The sequence below is a fragment of the Lytechinus variegatus genome, chromosome 8 (genome assembly GCF_018143015.1).
Source record: "Lytechinus variegatus isolate NC3 chromosome 8, Lvar_3.0, whole genome shotgun sequence".
NCBI classification, from domain to species: Eukaryota; Metazoa; Echinodermata; class Echinoidea; order Temnopleuroida; family Toxopneustidae; genus Lytechinus; species Lytechinus variegatus.
Window position 1 is genome coordinate 11384286 of NC_054747.1, and position 26290 is coordinate 11410575.

The window sequence follows — 26290 nt, forward strand, 5'->3', positions numbered from 1 at the left end:
AATTTTCTTAACATTTTGTCAAATTCTGCCACAAAATTTGATTCTTGGAATACCAAGCCACTTTGTTTTCTCAATACGCGATATATATATATCGAGCCCCTCATTTTTTTTTGGCTCATTACGCCTAGCTTGAACAGTACACAGACTGTACTGAGAAAGACTCGTAGTGTACAGTTGCTAGGCGATCGAACGCTACCGAATTACGTACATGTTATTCCCAGCCTTCGACGGAATGTTCTACTGTCCGTCGTAACCACTGTCGTAACTCTCGCTAGCTTGCACGGTACGGCCGTACGTACCGTACGCGCGCCCACGGCCACAGCCATTGCATTTCGCAATATGAAAATAAAAATCGATAATCAGCAAAGAAAATGGCGCAGCTAGACAGAAGAACGAAGGAGCAAATCTTCGTTGTTCAACAATTTTTACTATTTCTTGCCATATTAAGTTCATTATTACAGAGTACATTATGCCTATATCAAGAAGGTCGAATAGAAACAACCGATGTGAGTATAGAAATCGACGAATTTCTTTTCGTTTCTTGTATGTGTTTACCTTTATCGCGTACCGGGATAACGGCCATTCATCATTCATTTACTGGCGCGCGCAATCCTTATCGACACATGTCCAATAAGGAAAATCACAGTTCCGTGACTAGGCTTAGATCTAGATCTGGAGATAAATCACCGGACTGTTGATGACCCTAAATGCTATTTAGATTAGTAATTGTTTTAGGCTGTTTACATTGTGTATGGAAAAGATGGTGCGCCAGGGCAACCCGCTTGATAGACATCTGGCTGGTAGCCGTCTGTTTCGAGGAGTTTTAAATTTTTTTTATTTTTGTAATTTCTCCTCACTCCTCGACCTCGGGCTCAGTCATACACAGACGGTTCGCTATCGTGCAGCCACCATTAGGGGACTTACAATGCAAAATCCCCTTGTCGGGGCTCTTCAATTTTTGTCTTTAATGAATAAAAATTTTGAAATTTAAGTAACCATGGTAACACGACATACCTAAATGCAAATTGATATTCCCTCTTGGCATTTCAATGCCAAAAAATTGGGAAAAATCAAGTTAAAAGAAACAAAAACAGTGACTTACCTCGGCTGCTGCGCGATTGCGCAACTTCACTTCCTGTTTTATCAGAAATTATACTACATAAACATATGGGGGGGGGGGGTATTCTGAAAAGTCTTGTAAGTTTCCACTTAAATTTCCTTTAAGTTACCCATTTAATGGAGCGCTAATGTACCTCCAAATTCGTATTCTGAAAACTCTAAGCGCTCAATTAAGTCCCTTTAGGCCACTCCACTACTGAGCTGAATTAGCCAATCAAATGTGCTCTTACAACGTAAAATTTTCTCCTGGCACGCAGTGTTTCTTCACTTTGCTGCCTTGCAGCGCAGCGCCCGGCTGCTGCAGGTGCACTGCACCATGATCTTGATAAAGATAATTTTTGCTGATGATGCTAAAGCATTTGCATCTGAGATTACAGGTTCGGTATGTTGTTGAAATTAACTGTTGTCTTTTCCCTTTCTCTCTCATTTATTGTACCTTTGTGCTTTTCTCTTTTTTCAAATGTTCTGATTTTCACATCCCCCTATTTGAATCCATTTGAAGCTTTCTTTATTTTTTTTACAATATTTTATTTGCCTCTGTCTCGGGGCCATGATAGGGAGGGTTCTTCTTTAACTTCATTCCTACTTATTTTAAAAACTACATACTTTTCATTTGTATGAGAAATCTTCTCCAACAAAATTTGAATAAGCATATTTCAAAAATCAAACAAGTATAATTTAAAAAAAAAAGCAGAAATTTTATTAAAATTTAATGTACAAACGTTATGACATTTATAGGTTTTTATAGGTGGGGAAAGCGATGGCATCACTCACTTTTTTTTTCTTGTGTATTTTATTCCATATTTGTTTAAATATTAATTGTCAAAAACAAGGTTTAATTCACCCCTGCACATTGCTGCATCTACCGAGATTCGGCAATTTCGTTATTGTAAAAAAAAGTGTGCAAAAACAAAATAGTTTATGAAGCTAATAATAAAAGAAAATATCGAAAAATAATAGTCATATTTTCCCTATAAGTACACAATTTCTGTCTCCTTTTTCCCCTTTTCTAATTTCCATTGGAGCATGTTTTTGGAGGCTTTGAATCAAACTAACAAAAAGTTACAAATTTTGGTCTTGTAATTTCTCAGTCTTGCCTCTATTTTTTTTGAATAAAAAAAATAAAGACCTGAGAAAAATCGTTGAATGCAAGACTCAAACTAGACAGGAATAACCGTCGTTTCTGGGGATTTATTCAACAATTTCTGACATTTTACTATCATCCCCATTCACCGACGGTAGAGTGTTAGTGAGAGCTCGCATGTGTTATCATGCCCTCCCTTTTGTCGATTGACTGTCCAGATTTGGATGTGCTTTTTTACGTCAAATTTACACTAAGGATTTATCATCTACAAGATATCAATTCATAATTTCTGATCAATGAAAAATGACAAAAATATATATAAAGAATAATGAAAATGGTACTTTACCGATGTTTTCTTGAGACTTGGACGCCCGAATCACTCCCAAAAAAGCAGCCAAAATTACAAACGAACGGAGAGTGCATCGACAATTTACGAATGTGATATCGTTATTGCTTTCGATATTAATAATTGTGCGATCTGCTCCACATGCGAGCAAAACCGCTACAATCACAGGCAGCAGACAACATTTGATATATCGAGACATTAACGATAATGACGTCATTCAAGATGGCAACTTGCTAGAAAAACCGCTGGCTCAGGTGAAAATGTCTTAGATGAAAGGTTTCTGGATCATCCAGAGGATTTTTATCAATAACTCTGGTCCAAGGTATGCAATTACTTATATTTCCCTGGTAATGGATTCCATGAAATTGTAAATTTCGCTTAAAAAACAGTTTTAAATCGCGACCTATAAAACTTTAGTTCACTTATACGTTGGCTGTACGTACAGGCCTCCAATCTCTTCAGTCTATGTATTGGTGAGTGGAGCCAACGTAGTTCAGTGGAACAACCAAAATACAGAGACTGAAGCTTTTGGTCTAGACTCGAACCTGCAACAATGATCTTGACTGCAGTGAATTCATAATAGCGCATGCATCGCTTTACTCATCGCGCCACACTAGATGAGCTGATCAACTCCTTGGAAATTATGCTATATTCTGTTGCATGAATATTCATGTAACCATCATAACCTTGTTCATTGAATGAGTGCATGTAGCGTAGTCTGACTTAACCCTATAGGACCTTGGGCAAGTTGAATATTAAGTTTGCTGAATCAATGTCAATATAACCTTGTTCTCAGTTTATAGTGTTAGAACTCCTTGACCCTAGTCTGCTGTGCACAACAACAAATCGTCTGGCAAGACTTCCATATGTCCCCTCCATTAAAATTGAAAAAAAAATATGGAGAAGGTTTATCAAGAATTATCTAACATATATCTAAGAGATTTAAGAAGGAAAAGTTGGATACATACCAAAATATGGCTTTATTCCTTCAAAAATTCGAGTGTGTGTAATTCCCAATGGCATCGGTTTATTTAGTCAGAAAAATAAATACCCAATACTCTTGGAGAGTAGACTAGTCGTAATATCGGTTGATAACCGTTATGAAACCCATGGCTTTCAACAATTCCTGCTAGCTCAGTGAGTAAGGCGACAGACAGAAGATGCCTCGATCAGCAGCGAGAGGTTCGAATCCAAGCTCCAACCGGAAGTAAACAGAAAAAAAAGAACGAAAGAAGGGGGTTTTGGAGAAGTATTTTTTAAAATTAGTGGAGGGGACATATGGAAGTCTTTCCAATCGTCCATAGACTGTGTACAACAGATAGATCGTCTCGGCACAGCAATTCGGAGACCGCTGATTGGTCAATCGCGTGGATCACGTCATGACTACATGTTCGCCAAAATAATTCCTTCGGACTGCGTGCGGAAGTATCGATAGCGATAACGATATCCGGTCACGTTGTGTACGAAATGGTCTTGGTTCGTGATCGGATCGCTCCTTTATCGATCGAAAATTATCGAGACTCTGCAATTTCATGCATATATTTACGCGACGCCAAGAAACGCGGAAGCCAATTGACTTTGTGATAGACTTTACAAATTCCAGCGAAGACGATGCCATATCGACGCTAATTTGCAAGATTTTTACGGAAAAGCAAGAAGTAATGGAAATTCGCTTACCTGCGCGGTATCGGTGAGAAAAAAAACCCTCCGAGATCCTCTGAGAATACCTTTCATAATTCATATAAAATATAGGAAAGTGAAATTCTAGGTCAATTTTGGTACGAGGTGAAAGAGAATTGCACACTTGTTTCGTTGGAATGCGTGTGGCACAGTGTGGGGAAATGGAAGGCTTGCACTGTGTATGCTTAGTACTATATTTTCATTCATGAATTGGCTCTCAGCAGTGGCTGGATGACGTCATGAATAAGCAAAACGCTCCGCTATCCGTTGTACACAATTTGTCACTGTGCTGTGCAAACCCTTCACTCGAGTTAAGGGTCTGAATTGCAGCCTACTCATGCCTTGTGTACCGAAGGCCCTCTTGCTCAACAGCAAGTTTTGTATGTATTGTATGTGCTAGTCTTTGCATGGAGACACACTTGTTGATCATAGTTTCAATCAGGGTCTGTGCCTGTAGACTACCCTGACCCTGTGTGGGGAAAAAAGTCTGGAAGGTTGTCGGTCAAACTTTTGACTCGTGTGCATTGTGAATTGTCACCAACCCTTTTTTCTATCTTTTTGAATTCCTACAGAATTGGATATTTCTAGCAAGATTTTGTTTTCTGTCAGACATTGGAAGGTTACGATTTGAAGTTCAATATCCTCAGGTAAGAAAGATCTTGGCCCTGTATTACAAAGAATTATGATCAGTTTAAATCAAAATAAAATTGATATTTATTAGATAAATCCTAATACCCATAGATCTAAAAGTACATAATTTGTGATCAATCTTAGCATGAGTTTGATTTGAATCTAGTATAGCTCAAACCCAGGCCACTGCATACATATACAGTACATGTGCATTGTAAATAGGGGTGTTTCACAACTTTAAAGGGGAATGAAACCTTTGGAACAAATAGGCTTGTGTAGAAACAGAAAAATAAAAAAATAAGAATAAAGAAAGTTTGAGAAGAATCGGACAAATAGTGAGAAAGTTATGAGCATTTGAATATTGCCAATCACTAATGCTATGGAGATCCTCCCATTGGCAATGCGACAAGGTCACTGATGAACAACTTTCCCATTGGTGGACTATGAAATACCCTCAAAATGTCTCTTTTTGCTTTTTCTTATGAAGATACAAACTCTTTATCCATGATGTATTCTTAAAAAAATATGCATTACATGCCCTCATGGAGAAAGAACACATGATCTATGGATAGATGTGATAAAAGAGGCAATTCAAGTGAAATATATACTAAAGTAATGGGAGAGTTGTTCACAAGTGACATCACACATCTTTGTCGCATTGCCATATTGCTATCTCCATAGCATTGGTGATCGCAATATTCAAATGCTCATAACTTTCTCATTATTTTTCCGATTTTTCTCAAACTTTTGTTGATCTGTTTCGTTGATTTTTTTGTTTTCACACAAGCTATCTTGTTCCAATGGTTTCATTCTCCTTTAAGGTCTGAAGAAGTTTCAATTGTACGATACCAGGGACTAAGCAGATTAGTGTGCATAATTGATATTGCTTGTTTCAACACTTGCAGTAAGAAAGGTCCAATTATGAATGCACGCTTTACATGTAGGCAACACGCGCCTAATTGAAGTGCGATAGTAAAAGAAATGGAGCGTTGTGGCCCAGTGGATTAGTCTCCGGACTTTGAAACCGAGGGTTGTGGGTTCGAATCCCAACCATGGCGTAATTTCCTTCAGCAAGACATTTATCCACATTGTGCTGCACTTGACCCAGGTGAGGTGAAAGGGTACCCAGCAGGATTAAATTCTTTGCATGCACTGAGCGCTAGTGATGGTAGCTCGAGCTAAAGCCGGTGTAATAATAACAAGCGCTTTGTATCCTCAGGCAAAAAGTGTTATATAAATCCAGCTATTATTATTATTAATTAATTGAAGCACGATAATACAAGAAATCTGTATACATGTAGCTCATGGTTTTGTTGCCATTGGTACAGTGGAAACCTCATTTGAGAATGCAGTCTGAAAATCAGAGGATGTATGAAAAGCACTTGGGATCGATCGCCAGCTCATTTCAGGTCCTCGAATTAAGCGCCTGTTTTAGAAAATTCAGTGTAAATTTGTGCCTGATTTGGTGTTGTTGTTGAGGGCTCCTGGACAGTCCTAAAATCAAATAGTGCTTTGAGAATGATGGAAGTACATGCAGCAGATAACCTTGCCAGGTCAGAGTTGTGCATGTAAATCTCAATACATGTAGCTGTAGTTCTAAGATTGTTTTTTTTTTTCTCCCATCCAGTCTTTTCAAACCCAGAACCTAATTCTGTATTACGATGAGCCGGGTCAGTGGCCGTCGGTCTACCCATTAGATACAGCACCTCTGCAGGTAAGTAGTGACCTTTGACCCCTAATTTCGCTTCTACCCTTGACCTATACATGTACATGGTACTTAAGCTTTATGCGCCAGATATATCTCAATCATTTTGAATTTATACCATTGAGGGCTCTTGCTATTAATTCAAGATTTCATCATCATTATTATTTTAAAAAAAAATTTGCACTCCTATATAGGAAATATAGGAAATATTATTTTTTCCCTATTTTCGAGAAAATTTGTCCCTATTTTTCAATCAGGAAGGTTGAAGCAGTGTGCATGCCCAGTTCATCTGACTGTAACCACATTGAAGCTGATTGCTCCTTATCATTTCATTTACATGTTCTTAAATTAATTTTTTTTTTTTTGGGGGGGGGGGTGGGGGGAACAGTTTTCACAGCCTTCTTTCTATAAAATCTGCAACATTTGAGAATCTTAAACATTCCATTGAATGGGGATTTCCAGTGGTTATTTGAGCATTTTTTTTGAGTGAAATTGCCTCGGGGCCCCCTTTATAATTTTTTCCCCTGATGTACATGTAACGTATGTAAACTGTCCATGTGCATGTATGTATCTGTATAGACCTACACGTACACCCCCAGCTTGCGTACATGTACATGAAAGCCTGTAGCACAAGAGCCAAGTAACGTGTGTTGTGAAACCAGGGTGCCTGGTATCCCTGACTTTACAGGTTAACTCCCTACATGCATTGTGCTAAGTATTCCAGTTCGGAAAGACGTCTGGTAATATGATTAATTAGTGTAAAAGACAGACACCTCCATGTACATACGTAGTCATGATCGATTCATGATAAATAAGTTTGAAGATATGGGCCCTTTACCGTCTCAGATTGTCATGTCACTCACGTTTGAAAGTGACCGTTTGTGTTTTTCAGGAAACGTCACCATTGGCCTTTCCTTTCCGTCTAATGTTCTAAATATGGGGCAGTGTAATTTTTTGTCCGATGAGAATAGTCCTTGTCTGCTGATCTAAATCCATTCTTAACTTTATAAGGTTTCTTTGTTTTCTGATTGAAATTTTTTTTTTTTGTTTCCCAGTCTCACTTTCATTCACTGCAATGTTAAAGATTCCCCAATGTCACAGATTCAGCCAGTAGGTTGGGAAATGTAGCCCCTCCCCCCCCCAAAAAAAGTTTGGCCTGGTTTTAAGATTTGCAGGTGAGAAATGATAATATTAAAACTGTATGAATACCCTTAATGAATATGATTAGATTATACCGCCAAAAACCATTGGACTGGTCATGTACATACATGTATATGTAGAATTTAGACCTACATGTAATTATTATCATCTTCAAATTGTATGCATATTTTTAGGTTCTTGACAACGCGAAAGCTTGCCAGCCATACCAACAAGTCAAATATAAAAGTGATTTCAAGTAATAAAGGGTACATTCACATGTAGACCTGTGTAGGTAACTATTGTTGACAGGTTCCAATGAAAGAAGTATGCATACATGTATTAACGGGTATAAACAGTTTGGCTTATTCACCACATTTCGCATCCCTTCGAGGTACATGTACTACTTTTCTTCAATTCTCCAGTCATGCTTAGAGAAAGAGTCCGTCTTGAAACCCGAGAACCACCAAGTGGTGAACCTGACCACGTCCTACGTCTGGTCGGGGTGCGTTCAGCTGGAAACGGACGTGGACAGCGACTGGAGGAGGCTGTTCGGCGACTCTCACTACTTTGACTGCAAGGGTGGGCGGAGCTTTCGCTCTGTGCGGGACAGATGGTGGTACATCGTCCTCTCCAACTGCAATGCCGGCCACGTAAGATCTTTACAGTGATTGTCCGTTCAGTGATACTGCAATCAGGGTGCCACATAGGCACTAGCCCGATTGCCCGGGGCAAGCAAAAGTGAGAGTCGGGCAAGTGTTTTTGAAGTGAAGACCAAAACTACTTGCCCGAATTTGGCAAGCATAATTCACACAGGATAAAGCAAAATTCTCACGGTAGAATGACCAAAATTAGGGTCGATATGATATGATATTGACCCTTATTTTGGTCATAGCAGGCAAGATAAAATCGCTTTGGAAAAAGAAATACAATACAAAGTAGAGATCAGTTCATGTCAAAAGAGAGAAAAAGGTCAAATTTAAACATTTACTTACCCTTACTTACTTGCTTCTAACAAATTATGTAGCACCGTGCTACAATGCAATAACCTATGGTTTGATTATCTTTGGTCATATACCTCCTTCAGGGGTTGAAGAAAGTTATCAGAATTCAAAGTTTTGGATTTGTGACGTCATAAACGACCAGCTGCCCCATATGTTATGTGATTTAACCCTAAAAAGACGGGGGGGGGGGGCTGATTCAGCCCCCCTCGACATTTTTCAAGATAAATCTGCCGCGCAAAATTTTTTGACCGCGTCGCTTGCTGACTTTTTACTTTCAAGTCTCGCGCAACTTTTGAGACCAAAATTGTGACCCCCGGGTACGCGGTTCCGAAATTACGCAACATTTCGTAAGTGCATGCAGACCAAAAATTACTCATAAAGGTGAATTTGTGTACAAATCCAATGCAAATAGTGTTTTTAGCCAAAATTCATAAATGTATCATCTTTTTTCCTTTTACCACTTAAAATCAATTAATTTTATCTTTTTTATGGTCAAAATAAAGTCCCCGACAATTTCCAATGAAAAAACAATAAAAAATAAATAGTCGAAAAAATAAAGAAATACATAAGAAATTTAGAAAACAATAGAATACATGAGAAAATAAATGTGATGTTGAAATTTCTTTAAATAAATTTTAGCAGACGCCTATCTAGAGTACGTGAAACATAAATTAGCACTTCAGGGGCATTATTTTATTAATTAGAGCAAACTTAAGATTTTACTCATAAATTAGCATAATTAATGAGACATGACTTTTTTTGCAGAATTTGATGTTATAATTTTGTAGATAATGCCATGGGTAACGCATGTGCCAGTTTTCATCGCGATCGCACGATCAACGGCCGAGATCATAAGGGGGGGCTGTATCAGCCCCCCCCCCAGTCTTAGGCGTCGAAATATCCCAGTCTATTTAGGGTTAAAATGCATGAATTTCAAACTTTGTATGGTTCCTGATGACTTAATTTTGTTTCTATTCATGACCAGGTGTGAAATGATTTGTATATTGATATATGAAAACTACAGTAAAAACCATTTTTAAAGAAAATGAGATTTCAATAATTTCTTACCATTCGCTAAGTAGGAATGCTGCCTGCATATGACGTCACAAATCAAATAATTAAAATTCTAATAACTTTCTAATTCTTTGATGAATTTTTCTCAAACCTTCGGCAATATTTTTTTATTAATTTTTCTGCTATTTTGACAACAAACTTTTTGTCTGGGTGAACTTCCCCTTTAATGCGGAAGAAAGCTATTATTAACACTTTGCACACTGATGTTGCAATGTTGCACATTCGTACAATTAAATTCAACAATCCTAATAACTAGTTTTCTCCCCTACATGTAACATCATGTTAAAGATGCGAATAAATTGCAAAAGTTCTTGGACAACATCTACAGAATAATCATCAGTATCAATGGTTCGAAATGAAAATCTTGATTCAAAGAAAATAGCATGGAAACAATTGTCTTTATTATCCCCCCAAAGTTAATTCAGCGTTCAAATAGGTTAAAAAGTCATTTATTATCATACAGTTACAGAATTGAGTGGCAATATTAGCAATAGCATGAGGAATATCACATGGACGCTGGGAAAGGGAAATAAGATATGAAAAAATAACCTGTGCCCTTTTGCACAAAATTTACTATTTTGGTAAAGTTACTATTGTGGTAACTTTACCATCCAGTAGTAACTTTCATTCAGTCCTTGATTTTGATTGGCTGATTAGCATTGTTCCTATGGTGAGCTTTCATGCAACAGGGCCCAGGTGGGTGTTTCATAAAGCTGTTCACAAGTTAAGAGCGACTTTAAGAACGACCGGTGATCCTTTCTTGTGGAAAATGGTATATTCATTGGCGATGGTTAAGTGCGTAAGAAAGGTTCACCTGTCGTTCTTAAAGTCGCTCTTAATTTACAAACAGCCTTATGAAACGGCCCCCAGGTTAGTGTTTCATAAAGCTGCTAGTACTTTACGAGCGACTTACAAACGACTTGTGACCCTTTTCTTAGGAACTAGAGCAACGCCAATAGAAATGAGGTGTGTATCACCTACATGTACCACAAGAAAGGATCACCAGTCGTTTCTTGGGAACTAAATCAACGGCAAGAGAAATGCGGTGTGTATCACTTGCCACAAGAAAGGATCACCAGTCGTTTGTAAAGTCGCTTTTAACTTAAAACAGCTTTATGATACACCAACCAGAAGGTCTTCCTTTCTAAATGTATCTCCAAAATGATGCCATGAATAAAATTGGGACAAAATGGTTTATCATCCTCAGGGGTTGCTGATGAACTACAAACTGACGATGACCAATGGTGAAGATTGGTGGTACAAGCACTTCTCTGCTGATCAGTTTGGTAAGTGACTCCTAGGGGTTTTTATTCGGTTTTAGGATAGTCCATCCCTTCAACTAATTCTACTTTTCCTACCGTTTTCATATTTTTGGTGAAGACCCTAATTTTCCTAATTCAGTAAGTGTCTCATTCCGGGATTTTGGATAGTCCAGCCCTTCAACTAGTTTAACTTTTTCTACCATTTTCATATTTTTTGTGAATATCCTAATTTTCCTATGCTGCTAAGTGACTCAACTGGGTTTAGGATAGCCCAGCTATTCAACTTGCCCTTCTTCCAATTTTTGGTGAAGATCCTCATTTTCCTATTCCCCCCCTGACAATCCCCAATGTTCAAAGAGACTGTAATTCAAGGTAAAAAAAGGTAATACCGGTAATGTTAGAGGTTTGTTAGCTTCATACACGTAGATAGGAAATCAGCAAGGTTACAAGAGACAAAAAGAAACCGTACATGTTCAAGCTTTTTATTGGACAAGGCAAATAATTACCGGTGCGTTGGCACAGTTGGTAGAGCTTCCGCCTCACAACAGGGAGATCGGGAGTTCAAACCCCTGCTGCGTCAGACCAAAGATGTCAAAATGTGGGAGTTGTTGCTACCCTGTTTGATGTTTAAACATTCAAGAGATGAGCTACATGTACGTCAATCTGGTGCTGCACAGTGGCTGCCGGCCCATGATCAATTTGGTGAAACAAATTTAGTTTTTTAGTTTCAGATTTCTATTCCGAACAATAAATTATGAACTTTCGTTTCATTTTCATAATTAGAAAAAAATACAAGTAAAGAATACCACAAAGCAATTTACATAACTTGCTGTTTATGGAGACATACATGTAAAGAAGATGAAACCAAAAAGAAACCTTACAAGATGTTCAGTCAGCTTCTGTGTATAGTCAAGTGAAAATGTAACCAGCAGTGTAGCATGTTAGACGAACAATTTGATTTACCTAGGATATGAAGACCTTCTCACACACTATTGAATGTATTTATTATTAAGAAAATACTATTGATATGATTAATTACAGAATAGAATGATTAGTAGAAGTCAAAGGGATCTAGATGATAGTAATATGTAGCATTTAATAGGTGCCTGTTATCAAGTTGCCTCTTCAATGGCTCACTATATATTACCCCGGCTATGGCTAAATGAATAGAAAAAAAAGAGGCAGAAATAATGATTCAAGCTAAAATGATGATATTGATGATAATGGCTGCTTCTTTTCTTCATGACCTCTTCTCATTTTGTTTACAGGTATCCTAGCAACAGACATTGCATTCCTATTCATGTTTATGGCCCTCTTTGGATGCTCTATATATGTCGCAAGTAAGTTCTGGGCCCTGTCTTACAAAGAGTTGCGATTGATCCGATCAATCATAACTATGGACGGCCAGCAACGTCAATATTAGTGTTACGCATGTTTCTTCAAAATATTTTCTAACTATGTTGGCTAATCGTGCATTCATTGATTTCTTGAAAATTCACCGTGCTTCTCTTTGTTTACAAGGGGCATTGTGCAAATTTCCTGTAGAAAACATTATGACACTGATGGATTTCCATAGAGTTACAAGTGATTGGATCAGTCTTCACTCTTTGTAAGATGGCGGCCAGCTGTCATATCCCTTACTTGGGTAACGTGCAGGCTTCACAGTCAAAATCAAGTTACAGTATCTGACAATTTCCTTAGATGGATTTTTGCTTTTACATCATGTACATGCCATTTCTTTTTATTATACAGTATAACACGAGAATGTTTGTAGACTTGGCAGTTTTGGAATTATTCTGCTACTAGACAGGAAGATTTTGATCTGCACAGGTTAATTGCATAAGGGTAAATTTGGGATAAATAGTCTGATACACGTCTAATGCTGTATGTCATTTTGGGAATTCTTTACATATAGGGAGTTGGACACAGTCAACCTTCTGCCTATATGATGAAGGGCCTGAATTCACGAAGGTGGTTTTTAAAAACCATCTCCTGAACCCATGGTTTAATAGATTTCCTGTTTAAATTTTACTTATTTCGTGTGTGTATTAAAAAATGTCCAATGCTGATGCGCGCTTTTGTCAGCGTGCACCAAATTGACACCGGTTGCCGTGGTTACCCACGGTATTTTATTCAAGAGCTTTCTGTTCTGAATTAATGAGTCTACACTTTAAAGAGTGGAATCATCTATTAAATAACGTACTTAACCATTGCAACAGGCGTCAATTTGGCAAACTGTGACAAAAGCGTGCATCATCATTGGACATTTTTTAGTATACACGGTAAACAAGCAAGGAAGTACAGGTGGTTTTAAAAATCACCTTTGTGAATTCGGGCCAATATGTTTAAACTTTGCAGTTAATGGGTAATGGGGGATTTCCTTGGACTCTCTTCTTTGATCGTCCAGTGGTCTTTTGGCATCTATTGGGCAAATTCTCCCTACATGTAGGTCTCTGTGAATTTTTTTTGGGGCATGCTTTTTTCTTGGAATATTTTATGGAATATTTTGACGGCATTGTCCATTCACATATTGGACAATATGAATATTTGTTCTTTTTCACTCCCCCTTTCTCTACATGATTGTCCAGGAAATACAGAAAACAGGCCAGTTTCAACTTTTTCAATCCCTTGGAACAAACTCCATCTCTCCGAAATCTTGGAATATTTCATGGAATATTTTACGGCATTGTCCATTCGCATATTGGACAATATGAATATTTGTTCTTTTTCGCTCCCCCTTTCTCTACATGAACGTCCGGAAAATACAGAAAAAAAGGCCAGTTTCAACTCTTTTCACTCCCTTGGAACAAACTCCCTTCATCTCTGCGAAATCTCTCTACCCTTGACCTCTTCAAAAAACATCTAAAAAAACACTTATATAACACACTTGGACCTTAACTTGTCTAATGCCATCAACAGTGCTTTTATCCTGTGGAAAAAGTGCTGTATAAATCCAATTATTATTATAATTGATGTCTCTTTTTGTCTCTTTCCTTTTCTCTGTTTCTCTCTCTCTCTCCCTTTCTTCATGTCTCTCGTTCTCTCTTTCACTTTTTCTGTCTCTCTTTCCCTTTCTTTATGTCTCTTTCTCTCTTTCCCTTTGTCTCTTCTCTCTTTCCCTTTCTTTATGTCTCTTTCTCTCTTTCCCTTTGTCTCTTCTCTCTTTCCCTTTCTTTATGTCTCTTTCTCTCTTTTCCTTTCTCTATGTCTCTCTCTTTGTCTCCCCTCTCTCTCTACAGTGTTACTTGCTTCAAGGTCCCTCTTCCACACCACCTATAAGATGTACATGTGGGTTCTCTTCTTATACAGTAAGTACATGCAATCCCTTCAACATAATTGTATTCTACAATTCCCCTATTCCTCTTTAACTTTGATGTTACATTGCTTTTATTTGTAATAATCCTAACCCTTTGATATCTTATAGTTAGACATACATTTATAACTGGTTGCCATTTTTTCACTCGATTTTCTATTGTGCCAGAATTATTTCATTGTTCATTGTTTTTATCAGCGAATAAATTATAGGATTAAAATTAGTTACTGTTCCCTTTTAATAATTTGAAATACTTTAGTTTGATTCATATTATCATTTAAGTAACAATATTTGTTTATTTATGTTTGTTATCTTTGATTTAGATTTTGACCTTATTTTCATGTATGATATGATGATTTATGTTTTTCTTTATGTTTTCATCAGGTCATTGATGAAAAACAGTTTTATACTGATCTTTTGTACCTGATTAAATATGTTCTAATAAATAAATAAATAAATATCTCCTGTATATAGGGAGCATTTCACGAAGCAAGTATTCACTGTCTGTCGCTGAATACCTGTTATACAGTGGTGCTGTAAAGTTAATAATGAACAACTCAAGAAAACACACTAATTAATGCTGAGTGTTTAGCGTAGACAACAATACTACAATTCCTGGCGATAAGCCCAGAGAAATAAACTATATTGAATGTAATATTTTATCACCTGACTTCACAATTAACCCTAAGAAGACGGGGGGGGGGGAGGTTGATTCAGCCCCCTCAACATTTTTCGTGATAAATCTGCCGCACAAACTTTATAACCGCGTTGCTTGCTGAAATTTTAATTTCAAGCCTTGCCAGCTTTCTAGAACAAAATTGTGATCCCCAGGTGCGCTGTTCAGAAATTACCCAACATTTTGTAAGTGCATGCAGACCCAAAATTGCGCAAAAACATGAATTTGTGTACAAATCCAATGCAAATAGTATTTTTAGCCAAAATTCATTAATGTATCATTGTTTTTCTTTTTACTGATTAAAATCAATTAATTTTATCTTGTTTATGGTCAAGATAACATCCCTGACAATTTCCATTGAAAAAACAATAAGAAACAGAGAAATACTTTAGAAATTATAATACAATAAACTATATAAGAAATTAAATGTGATGTTGGAATGTTTTGAAAATACATTTGATCAGATTCCCATAAAGAGTGTGTGAAACAAAAATCAGCATTTTAGGTGCATTATTTTGTTAAACAGAGCAGACTTGATTTTACTCATAAATTAGCATAATTAATGAGCAATGAGATTTTTTGCAGAATTTGATGTTATAGTTTTGTAGATTATGCCATGTGTAACGCTCGTGCCAATTTCCATCGCGATTGCGCGATCGATGGCCGAGATCGTCTAAGGCGTCGACATAGTCTATTTCGGGTTAAATATCCAAAAGATGGCAGACTTTGACCGCTTTCGAATATGTTCATTTTCTGGTGGGGTTAAGTAACTTTGAGCACCACTTTGCACAAAAGCTTCTGAGATCCTTGCATCCGATTGGCTCAGACCAAATCTGTATCGTGAAAATCAGTGACTTGGTGCTTCATGGAAACACCCCCCCCCCCGATTCCTGTGCACACAATGTAGATTTAACTGTGCAAATATTAGTCAAATATCAACACTCACTTTGGCAATTGCAAGTTACACCTGCACTTTATATTTGCCTAATTCCTTCAAGCGTGTTTGAAAAGATGCGTTTTCTTGTGTGTATTTCAATGGCTCCATGGTATCTTTGGCTGAGCCATCGTATCAATGCCCTTGTGGATGTGTGTGTTGATTTTTTGTGTGTCCTATTTTTCCTTCAGAACAAGACTGATTCCTTGTGTGCGTTTAACCCTTACTTAACTGGGCGGGGGGAGTCAAATTGACCCCCTCAACATTTTGCATTTTTACGCTGCTGTGCAAAAATGTTTGACTGCGCTACTCACTGACATTTTATTTCTTTTAAGTCTTGGACATCTTTTGAGACCAACTTCATGACGTCCGGATGTGCAGTCCAGAAATTACGCAACGTTTTGTGAGCACATATCAGACCCAACATTGCTTGAAAACATGATTCCGTGTGCAAAGTCAATGCAAATTGTGTTTTTCAACCAAATAGCTTAAATGTTTGATCATTTTTACTTTTTTGGGTTTGAATCAATTTATTTTATGTTATATATTATCGCAAAATTGTCCCCTACAAAATTCATTAAAAAAAATCCAATAAAAATCAAAGGTTTGAAAAAACAGAATGAAAAAGTACATATGATATTATTTTTTGGCAAATTTTTGGTATATATTTGTTAGAAATGTAAAAATTAGTATTCTCACCAAAAATTAGCGTTCTACTAGGTACATGCATATATAAAGGCGAAACATAACAAAAAGTAGGGCAAATTTTATATGCTTATTTCCATAATGAATTAACACCAAAATATACACATTTTTTTTGAAAATTTTACTACATAGTCATGTAGTTTACATCCGGCTCTACGCGCATGCCAATTTTCGAAATAATCGCGCAATCAGCTTCCGAGATGTGAAGGGGTCTGAATCCCCTTCTGAAATAGCCCACTTAAATTAGGGTTAGCTCTTGCAGCAGTCAGAAATGAAAGTTCGCTATTCTGCATGATAAGACTGTACGTATTGAATTCGAGATCAGTTACAAGATGTACTTTGGCCTCTCATATGTATTTCGTGTTCATATTTTGTAATAGATAATACTGTTTATAGAGGGCCTGTACGGCATATCATTGCTAGGCTGTGAAAACTTCGTACATGTATCCCAATTTTCTTTTTTTTCCCCCAGGGCAGCTCAGAAGATGCTTGGTTTTAGAGTTGCAACATTCTCGTAGCAACCTTTGGCACAAAAGAATGATAAAAAGTATGATACAAGTTTGCCACGATTTTTCTCTTTTCTAAAACATAGGTTCTGTGCTGCTCTACATTGTTAAATTTGTTTTATTCTTTCGATAAACTAGGTTTTAAGGGCCTGGCGACAAGATGAACGTGTATTACCACTCCCAGTTGCCTTTAACACGGGCATGGCTAACCCACTTGACATTTTACTTTTTTCCTCTGGGATTTATCATGGATTCACGCAAATGAGAGACTACCAGAGATGAAAGTGGTGCATATGAGATAATGACTTTTATGTCAAAATGATGACTGAGCTTCTGGATTATTACTTCTTACTTCTAAAGGTTGTCAGCTCAGCTGTAATTATTGTATTCATTTTTTCTTTCTTTATTTCAGTTCTTAGCCTTGTATTCTACATCATCTTCTATGCTGACTATGCAAATGACGGGACGGAGGTCCGAGGGCTAAAGTTCACCGCCAGGGCGTTCCAGTCGGGTGCCGACGCCCTCTTTCTACTTCAGCTGATCCTCATGGCAAAGGGATATACCATTACCAGGTAAAATATCAAAAAGGAAAATTAGTTTTTATTTTAGGTTTTAAGGTGTTGTATTCCTGCATATGTTTTTGACAATTATATAACAATATATGATTATGATAGAAAAAGGTGAGGACTATTTTTCCCTCAGTGGAATGATACCAGACCCACCTGACTAAAAAAGTAATGTGGTTTTGCGCTCTGTGACGTAATATCACCACACCCAAAATTATTGTTTGGTGGTAAAAAAAAGTAGCAAATCAAACTGGAAAATAAAGAAAGTAGTCACTACATACTCACAAGGGAGTTTTCGTAATCACTATGTAAATTACACTGTCAAATCAGCAATTTTGGTTTTGTTTGGTACATCCACTTTTCCTATTGTCTATAGTAAGAATATCCTCTTTCAAGAATACTGAAAACTGAAATTACAGCGCTGACCAAAACCACTTTGAATTTCTTACTGAAAATCACTTGGTACAAATATTTGGTGTTTTCCCATTCATTGTCACATGTTTCCATTGATGTAAAGCTTAAGTGTAGTTGTCAATTACTGTTTTGAGCAGAATTGACTTTGCAGCGTTAACAATTTTCAACAATCGTAATTGTTCTGAACTGGTATCTTTGAATTATTGTTTCCCCTATACAGTTTAAGCTGGTGATTTTGTAATCACTTTTAAAAAATCTTCTTTTTTTAAAGACAGGGGTTTTGGAAAAAAAATTATCACAAATGTTCAGTGTATGTACCTTTGTTTACCAACGCAAGTGAAGATATTAAAGGAGTTGAAAACATGCAGTTGAATTTATCTTCATCTTTTCATTTCACTTATCAGAGGACGCCTCAGTCATTCTGGCACGGTAAAAATCACCATTCTAATGGCTATATACTGTATGCTGTATGCAGCCTTATTCATCTATGAAGTATATGTAAGTATTTTTTTCAAATCAAATGTGTTTTTTTTTTTTGGGGGGGGGTTAAAGATGTCACATTTTTTAACAAACTGAGTCATATTTAGAGACATTTTCCAAGGGAAACTGAACTGAGATTGGTGCTACTAGTATTCATTTGTCTGTTTCTTTTTCTAAAGGCCTTTGATGCTGAAGAGATGTTATACCTTTATAGTAATACGGTAGTTTTTATTTCCCTGCACATGTTTTACTAGTTCCAATCCTATGCCCTTTTCTCTTCCTAAAGGCCTTTGATACTGGAGAGGTATTATTCTAATCCAGTCCTATGCCCTTTTCTCTTCCTAAAGGCCTTTGATACTGGAGAGGTATTATTCTAATGTGGTAGTTTATATGTCCCTTCACATCTCTATCTAGTTCCATTCCCATGCCAGTATTCTCTTCCTAAAGGCATTTGATACTGGAGAGGTATTGCACCTCTATTCTAGTGTGGTAGTTTAAATGTGGTCAATTCCAGCGTAACGGACATGACGTTCAGACAAATTTTTGTAATTCAAAGAGTTATACAGTAGAATTAGCAGTCTTTTGATAATTGTTACTAAGCTTATCAGACACATTTAAGTATCTGTTACATACACATAAAATTTCAAATCGTTTCGTTGAACAGTTGCGGAGAAATTGCACTCTTCGTGAGCGTAACGGACATGATACGAAATGGACGAAGCATTTTTACCTCCTATTGCTTATCAAAATTCCTGTGAATTCTTAGATTGCATGCACCTGACGTTGGTGTTAATTTAATCTTAAGATCATGCTCTATCCATAAAATGGTGTTTAACAACAGTTTTGCAGTGCATTCTGTATTCCTAGCTCAAAATGTAGCGTAACGGACATGACACACGAAGCGTAACGGACATGACAGTCTCGTCCACTTTTTGTAAGCGAATATAATTATTTTATTACAAGATATGGTACAAGTCTAATTGTTTACATGTTAAGGCTAGAGGTTAGAGAGACATATCATAACTGGTAATCTGTAATATCTCCTATTATTTTGCAATTTGAGAGGGGGTCTTTTTGTACAATATTTATAAAACAAAAAAATATTTAGAAAAATTAATTACACCGGTTAACAACAGTTAATGAGTATTTTCAAGTTACTACCATCCACCACACCTAATTAAAGGAGAAAAGTTGATAGAAAAGATTATTTTTTTATTCACGCCTTAATATTTTATCATATACTAGCGTAACGGACATGACACCCTTATGAAGTGAACTTCATCAGCACTTCTTAGTTTGAAAATGAAAGAAATATGAATAATGAAAGTAATTATGTAGCAGCAAAGTACCTTTACTAACACTCTAAAGAAAAATATGTAGATATTATTAGCAGGTATCATTAATTTAATAGCTATAGCCTAAGTGATAATTTTATATTGAATACAATGTTTATCATACCACTACTGCACACTGAGCAGACCAAATCTCATTTTTTGTGAGAAGAAAACAAAATATACCAGACCTGTATAAATCCAAGATGAACATATTATGGAATGTATTGTATGATAAAAACATGTACTCGTATTAATGTCAGTTTTAAGATTACAAAAAATGGTATCAAAAAATATTTTAATAAAAATTCAATAGCAGTACCTGGAAACCGGTTTTTCATTATCGATTATGTATGAGTTGAAAGGTAATCAGAATGTTTGTAAATAGCTTCTGAGATTTTTTTTTCATTCAAAATAACTATCATCCTGAGTATAATCATCCTTTCATCAAATCTTGGATGTTCTAAATCGTACGATCTTGCTTGCTGACAAATGTGGCTGTATCTAATTTTGTTGTATTGTCCGCGCTGCTTGTGTACAATTGAAGATACATCATTCAAATCATGATTATGGCTGACCAAAATACTACTATGATGACATAATTTATTGATCGCGCCACATTCTTTCCACGGCCCTTTGCTTTGTGATACTGCAAAGAAATGCCACTGTAGATTCATGGATTCATAGAGCTACATCATGTAACACAGATATCCGAATACAAACTTGCTTTTAAATGTGAGCCCATGCCATCACTGAAGAAGTATGTAGAGGTTGGTGAAAGTCAGATACTTTGAAGTAATATCATCAATGATCATGAATTCACAAGTTGGAGTTTTATAATGCTCCAAACTGTCAGTGCAAAAACCTAAGATAATCAAATGTTTGTTCAAACACAAATGATGCAGATTGTGATCTGAGTATGTTGCCAGATCTAGCTGCATCTTATCCTAATATTATGTGGCATACCGTTAATTCTCAGAAAAATCTACCAGAACAAGAGCTGAACTTTCATCATTCACCAACTTCTAAAAATAGCTTGAATGACATGCAGATTCTAGGAAATATTACATTCAGCTATCCTCAAACAATTGAGGCTGGCCTCAGTCTGTGACACTGAGCCTAATATTTTGTTTTTGTGAATGCTGCCTTTTGCCATATATAAGGCGTCATGTCCGTTACGCGAATTGTCATGTCCGTTACGCCATTTTTATGAAAATGAGAAGTGGTGAGGGAAAATGATTGCTACACATGGTAGGGGGTTTAATTCTAACATAGAATCTGAATCTGCAGTACCTTTAGACAAATTTCCTGTAAGCTGTGAAAACTTTAAGTGAAAAACGTAACGGACATGACACTGATAATGGTAAAGAAATCACACAAATCTGAAGACAGATTTCTCTAAAATTGATGAATGGCATAAAATTTAACGATTATTTTCTGTTGATTTAAACATTAATCAACTATTCAAAAGTTAAAAGAGACCTCTGGGACCTTGTTTGCTTTTAGTAAAGACAGGAAAGATGAATTGTTTAAAAATAGCCACATTTTTTACATTTTGCAATTTACTATTCTATTTTTTTGATGATTTGAAAAAACTACAAAATTTTATCAATATTGCGATTTTTCTATTGGAAATTGAGACTTTATAGATTACTTTTTAAAAAATTTTGACTGCTGAAGTGAAATCTTAAACTTCATTTTTTTCTCTAAAGTGAACATTTTCCATGGTCGTGCTTATGTCCCTTCACATGTATAAATAGTTCTATTCCTATGCCCTTTTCTCTTCCTAAAGGCATTTGATACTGGAGAGATGTTATACCTGTATGATCACTTGGTAGTTTACGTGTGTCCCTTCACATCTCTATCTAGTTCCATTCCCATGCCAGTATTCTCTTCCTAAAGGCATTTGTTACTAGAGATGTGTCACACCTGCATGATAGCATGGTAGTTTATGTCTCTTCACAATGTCTAACTAGTTCCAATCCTATGCCCTTTTCTCTTCCTAAAGGCCTTTGATGCGGGAGAGGTGCTATACCTGTACGAGAGCCCTGCAGGGTACGTCCTAGTGGCGTTGAGGGCGCTCACCTGGCTGTGGTTCATCTACGCCATCTTCTTCACATTGAAGCACTATCCTGAAAAGAATTCTTTCTACATACCCTTCTTCTTCTGCTATACAATGTGGTAAGTGAAATGGTTCATTTCCAATTCATCCAATGCCAATTCGTCCAATTGCCAACTTGTCCACTATCATTTGGTCTACCATCAGTTCGTCCATTATCCACACAGTCTATTTGCCAAAATGTCCACTCACCATTTCGTCTGATAAACCAGTTGGTCCAATAGCCATTTAGTACGTATCCAATTTGGACTAATTGGACTAAGTGTTTATTGTGGGAAATTAATGAAATTGATATTAGACGAACTGGTTATGAGGTGAAATGCTCATAGACAAAATGATGATTAGGAAATAGTTATTGTAACTGTCGAATGAAATGTCCGACAGTGACTCTCAGGCTTAGCCCAATTGTTGGATAACAAATCATGTTGACGAATGGATCCCAGGAAGCCTATTGATTTTGAAGTCAAAAGGTCAAGGTCACAGATGTTTTCATCGTGCCCTTCTGCAGTCCTTGTAAACGTGATAACTTTAGTTTTACTTAACCTAGGCTCATATAATTGGGAGTGTATGTTACTAGCATGGATCCCAGGAATCCTATTCATTTTGAGGTCTAAAGGTCAAGGTCACAGTGACATCTTTTCATCTTACCCTTCTGCAGTCCTTGTAGATGTGATAGCTTCAGTTAAACCCAACCCAGGCTCATATAATTTGGTGTGTATGTTACTAGCATTGATCCCAGTAAGCCTATAGATTTTGTGGTCAAAAGGTCAAAGGTCAAGTCGCCACCTTCCGCTCTTGGCCAATAACTCCATTTTCTGAATTACAGCCGTGGTGTATGATGTGGTCGCCCCAGCGACACTCTTATTTTCAGGCTTCTTGCAATGCCTCTAATGAACATGATAGCAACATTAGCCATGCCTAAATGGTGGAGAGAGAAGGCCGTGAATGCCATTGAACTCCTTGCATTTGTAGTACAGTTTGTAGGTTTGCAGGTTACTTGCAATGCCTATCGTCATAGCCACATTGTTCATGTAAAAATGGTACCTTTTTTTCTCTCTTTACAGGTTTCTTGCAATGCCTGTAATGAACATTATAGCATCATTAGCCATGCCTAAATGGTGGAGAGAGAAGGCCATGAATGCCATTGAACTCATCATCGCCTTTGTGGCACAGCTTGGCTTTTTGGTAAGTTTCAATTTGAATTGTTACTTTGTCTTATCTCACTTTCTTCATTAGTCATTCAATCCTTTTTGTAATTTATTTAGTCATATATTTGTTTGTAACCAGGGCTGGTTATGATAGTGATGATAAATATATATATAAAAATGAAATTGATGATGATGTTAATGATAATGATGGTAATGATACAAATATTAGTCATGATAACAATAGTAAAATATAAGTAATGATAACAATAATAGTGATGATGATAATAATATTAGCCAATTTTTATAAAGCTCTTTTCCAAGAATGGCTAAGAGCGCGTTACAGCTTATTATTACCCCAGTCATTGGAGTTATTTCAATCCCGCACGAAAAGTGCGATGATCATGATGATAATAAAAATGATAATGATGATAATAAAATTGGTAATAATGATAAGAATATTTAGTGATGATGAAAATGGTGGTGACAGTGACAATGAAATGGAAAAAAATTATTTTTTTATAATAATAATAGTAGATAGATATGATAGTAATAGATTATACTGGGCAAACATGTAAACATATGATTCATATTCAGTTAATGATTTTGACTCTTCACATTCAATCACTGTTTTTTAGACCTACCGGTATTAATTTAGAATTATTAAAAATCTGCTCCTTAAAATCAACATTTTCCACTAATGATTTTATCCCATCTATTGGGAAGGAATTTATTTATCAGAGTGTCCGTCCACTGTGTCAGATATGCATGTGACTCTACATGTACAATCCATCCCCTTTATCTCCCGGTCAGATTCTGACCAGACCGTCGGCAGCCAATCACAACTTTCCCTACCACGTCCGCACCTCGCAAGTCGGTGTCATCGACACCCCAGATGGCCAGGTTCAGAATAACCCCGATGCGTACGAGCACCATGGCTATGCTGCCAACGTATTCAGCAACGATCATCAACCAAACTTTACAGAGCTGTTCACCGTAGGGCAGTCCAACAAGTATGCGCAGAACCAACCCAACGGTAATGCAAACGGAATGGTAAATGGCGCCTCTAACGGAGTTGTAAGTACATAATTTAGATTGTTACAGATAGTACATATTTTGCATTAGCTTGTGGCTCACCCAATTGAATTTAAGGTATTTGTCAGGGTGATTTTTTTTGATGGGGGGGAGAGATCTAAATTACATAATAATAATGATAAAATATGGACCATTCATATAAACTGTATTGCAGCTACACTATTAATATACACGAATTTCTTTGAGATGAACCCTGAAATAGACAAACGAAGTGCAATTTTTGAAAATGATGTTGAGCATCGTCAGGGAATTCTGACTCGCCTGAGACAGGGTCGTGGGTTCGAATCCCAGCCATGGCATATTTTCCTTCAGCAAGATATTGATCCACATTGTGCTGCACTCAACCCAGGTGAGGTAAATGGGTACCCGGCAGGAATTATTTTTCGATTGCACCAAGTGCCTTTAGCAGGTTTGCTAAAACCGAGGAAATATTTTGTGCACCATTGTGTAGTCACCTGATATAAGCACCTCATAATTACAATATATATTTGTCTATTCAAGGACAAAACTATAAAAAATTCACAATTATTGAGATGCTTTTTCATCATGTATGCAAGCACTTTTGATATTTCTTTTTTATTTGTATTTTTCTTTTAACAGAACCGTAATCCACAACGTGATGTATCCAGTATGTTCATGGCCAAGTAGGTGAGTTTGTACGCTGCATGTTTAATGACCAGATTCTGGTAGATGAAGCATCTTAATAATGATATTACTTTCATACGATCAATATTAAAGGGGGCTGTGGTACAATATATTTGATTGGTTTCTTTATCTTGTGAAATATTTACACAAATGTCACATTTATGAATGGTTTTGATTGGCTATGGAATATGAAATAAGTCATTTCAAATGTATTTTTCTTCATTTTGCCAATATGCTTTATCTGCATATAGTTAAAGGTGAGGGTCACTACTGTCCCAAATAATTCAGGGTTCGAAGAGTTAATTTTAACAAATATTGCGTGCAACAATCATTTTGGTTAACCATTGCAAATTTGTGTCTTGAAGATTAACAAGAGTGTTTTTTTGTTGTTGCTGTCTTCCTTTTTATCTCCATACCATCTGTCTATCCTACCATTATTAACCTTTCTGACCTCTTTCATTCCAGATGAGGAGCCAGCCATGTGAAACGATGCCTTCACACCCACAAAAAATGAGTTTAAACGTGATCAAAGTAGGTAGAGAAGTTGAAAGCAATCAAATTGCAAGTACATCAGCACTCTATCGTCAACACACCATGGCCCCATAACATATAACTTAAAGGGGAACTCAACCTTGGTCTTAAAATGTCATGTTGGAAAGGAGATAAATGACAAAACAGAATGGTGAAAGTTTGAAAGAAATCAGACAAATAAGAAGAAAGTTATGTCCAATATTGTTCAAACTTTCATTTTTCAACTTGTGTGATTATTCATTTTCTTCTGAAAACATCTTTTTTTATTTGGGTTGGATTAAAAAATTGATCACGGTGCCTGTTTATACGATTGATTGCGTTGGTTGTTGCGTATGATCAGACGTAACATTAAGCCCATGATCGATCGCTAAGCTTTTTGTTTCAGCTCCTCAGTTTCCTTTAACTTTTTTACCAATCCTTTGATTATTTCAATCAAAATCTACAAACACATTCACAATGTTTCATTATGCATTTGCAATTATCTCGATATACTGTCTTGTAGATTGTTTTGAACCTCATTTGTGCATTTTAAATGCAACTGACTATTACCATATTCATTCCATGTGATAAATCTTTGATTTAGCTTTAAGTACTTTTGATTTTAAAATGATGGTGAATCAAGTTTTTCCTTTATTGCATTGATAGACATACGTGGCCCAATTTATTGTGGTGATAGCAAATTTACTATCACTTAGTTGCTTTGCATTGCCTACCAGAGGGGAGAGCAAAACACGTCTTTCATATCGATAAGTACTTAAATTGATATATTAAAACAAAAAATTACTTTGC

At 36.6% G+C, this 26290-nt stretch overlaps 1 protein-coding gene across 1 annotated transcript; it reads left to right on the plus strand.

Moving 5' to 3' along the window:
• The first annotated feature begins 343 nt into the window (after positions 1-343).
• On the plus strand, positions 344-26268 carry LOC121419979 (transmembrane protein 145-like). Its single transcript, XM_041614488.1, has 14 exons — positions 344-506; positions 4802-4876; positions 6487-6573; positions 8127-8354; positions 10987-11065; positions 12310-12381; positions 14281-14349; positions 17588-17747; positions 18560-18653; positions 21975-22147; positions 23150-23270; positions 24044-24307; positions 24926-24973; positions 25436-26268. The coding sequence occupies exons 1-13, from the start codon at positions 372-374 to the stop codon at positions 24971-24973; spliced, it is 1605 nt and encodes a 534-aa protein (XP_041470422.1). The 5' UTR covers positions 344-371; the 3' UTR covers positions 25436-26268.
• Positions 26269-26290: the final 22 nt, after the last annotated feature.

Bases quoted from the DNA above. Each gene is read 5' to 3' on its own strand.
- LOC121419979 (XM_041614488.1), top strand. From the start codon at position 372: ATGGCGCAGCTAGACAGAAGAACGAAGGAGCAAATCTTCGTTGTTCAA. The intron at 14,350-17,587 runs GTAAGTACATGC...TCTTTATTTCAG, and splicing joins GTGGGTTCTCTTCTTATACA to TTCTTAGCCTTGTATTCTAC. The intron at 17,748-18,559 runs GTAAAATATCAA...TTCACTTATCAG, and splicing joins AAGGGATATACCATTACCAG to AGGACGCCTCAGTCATTCTG.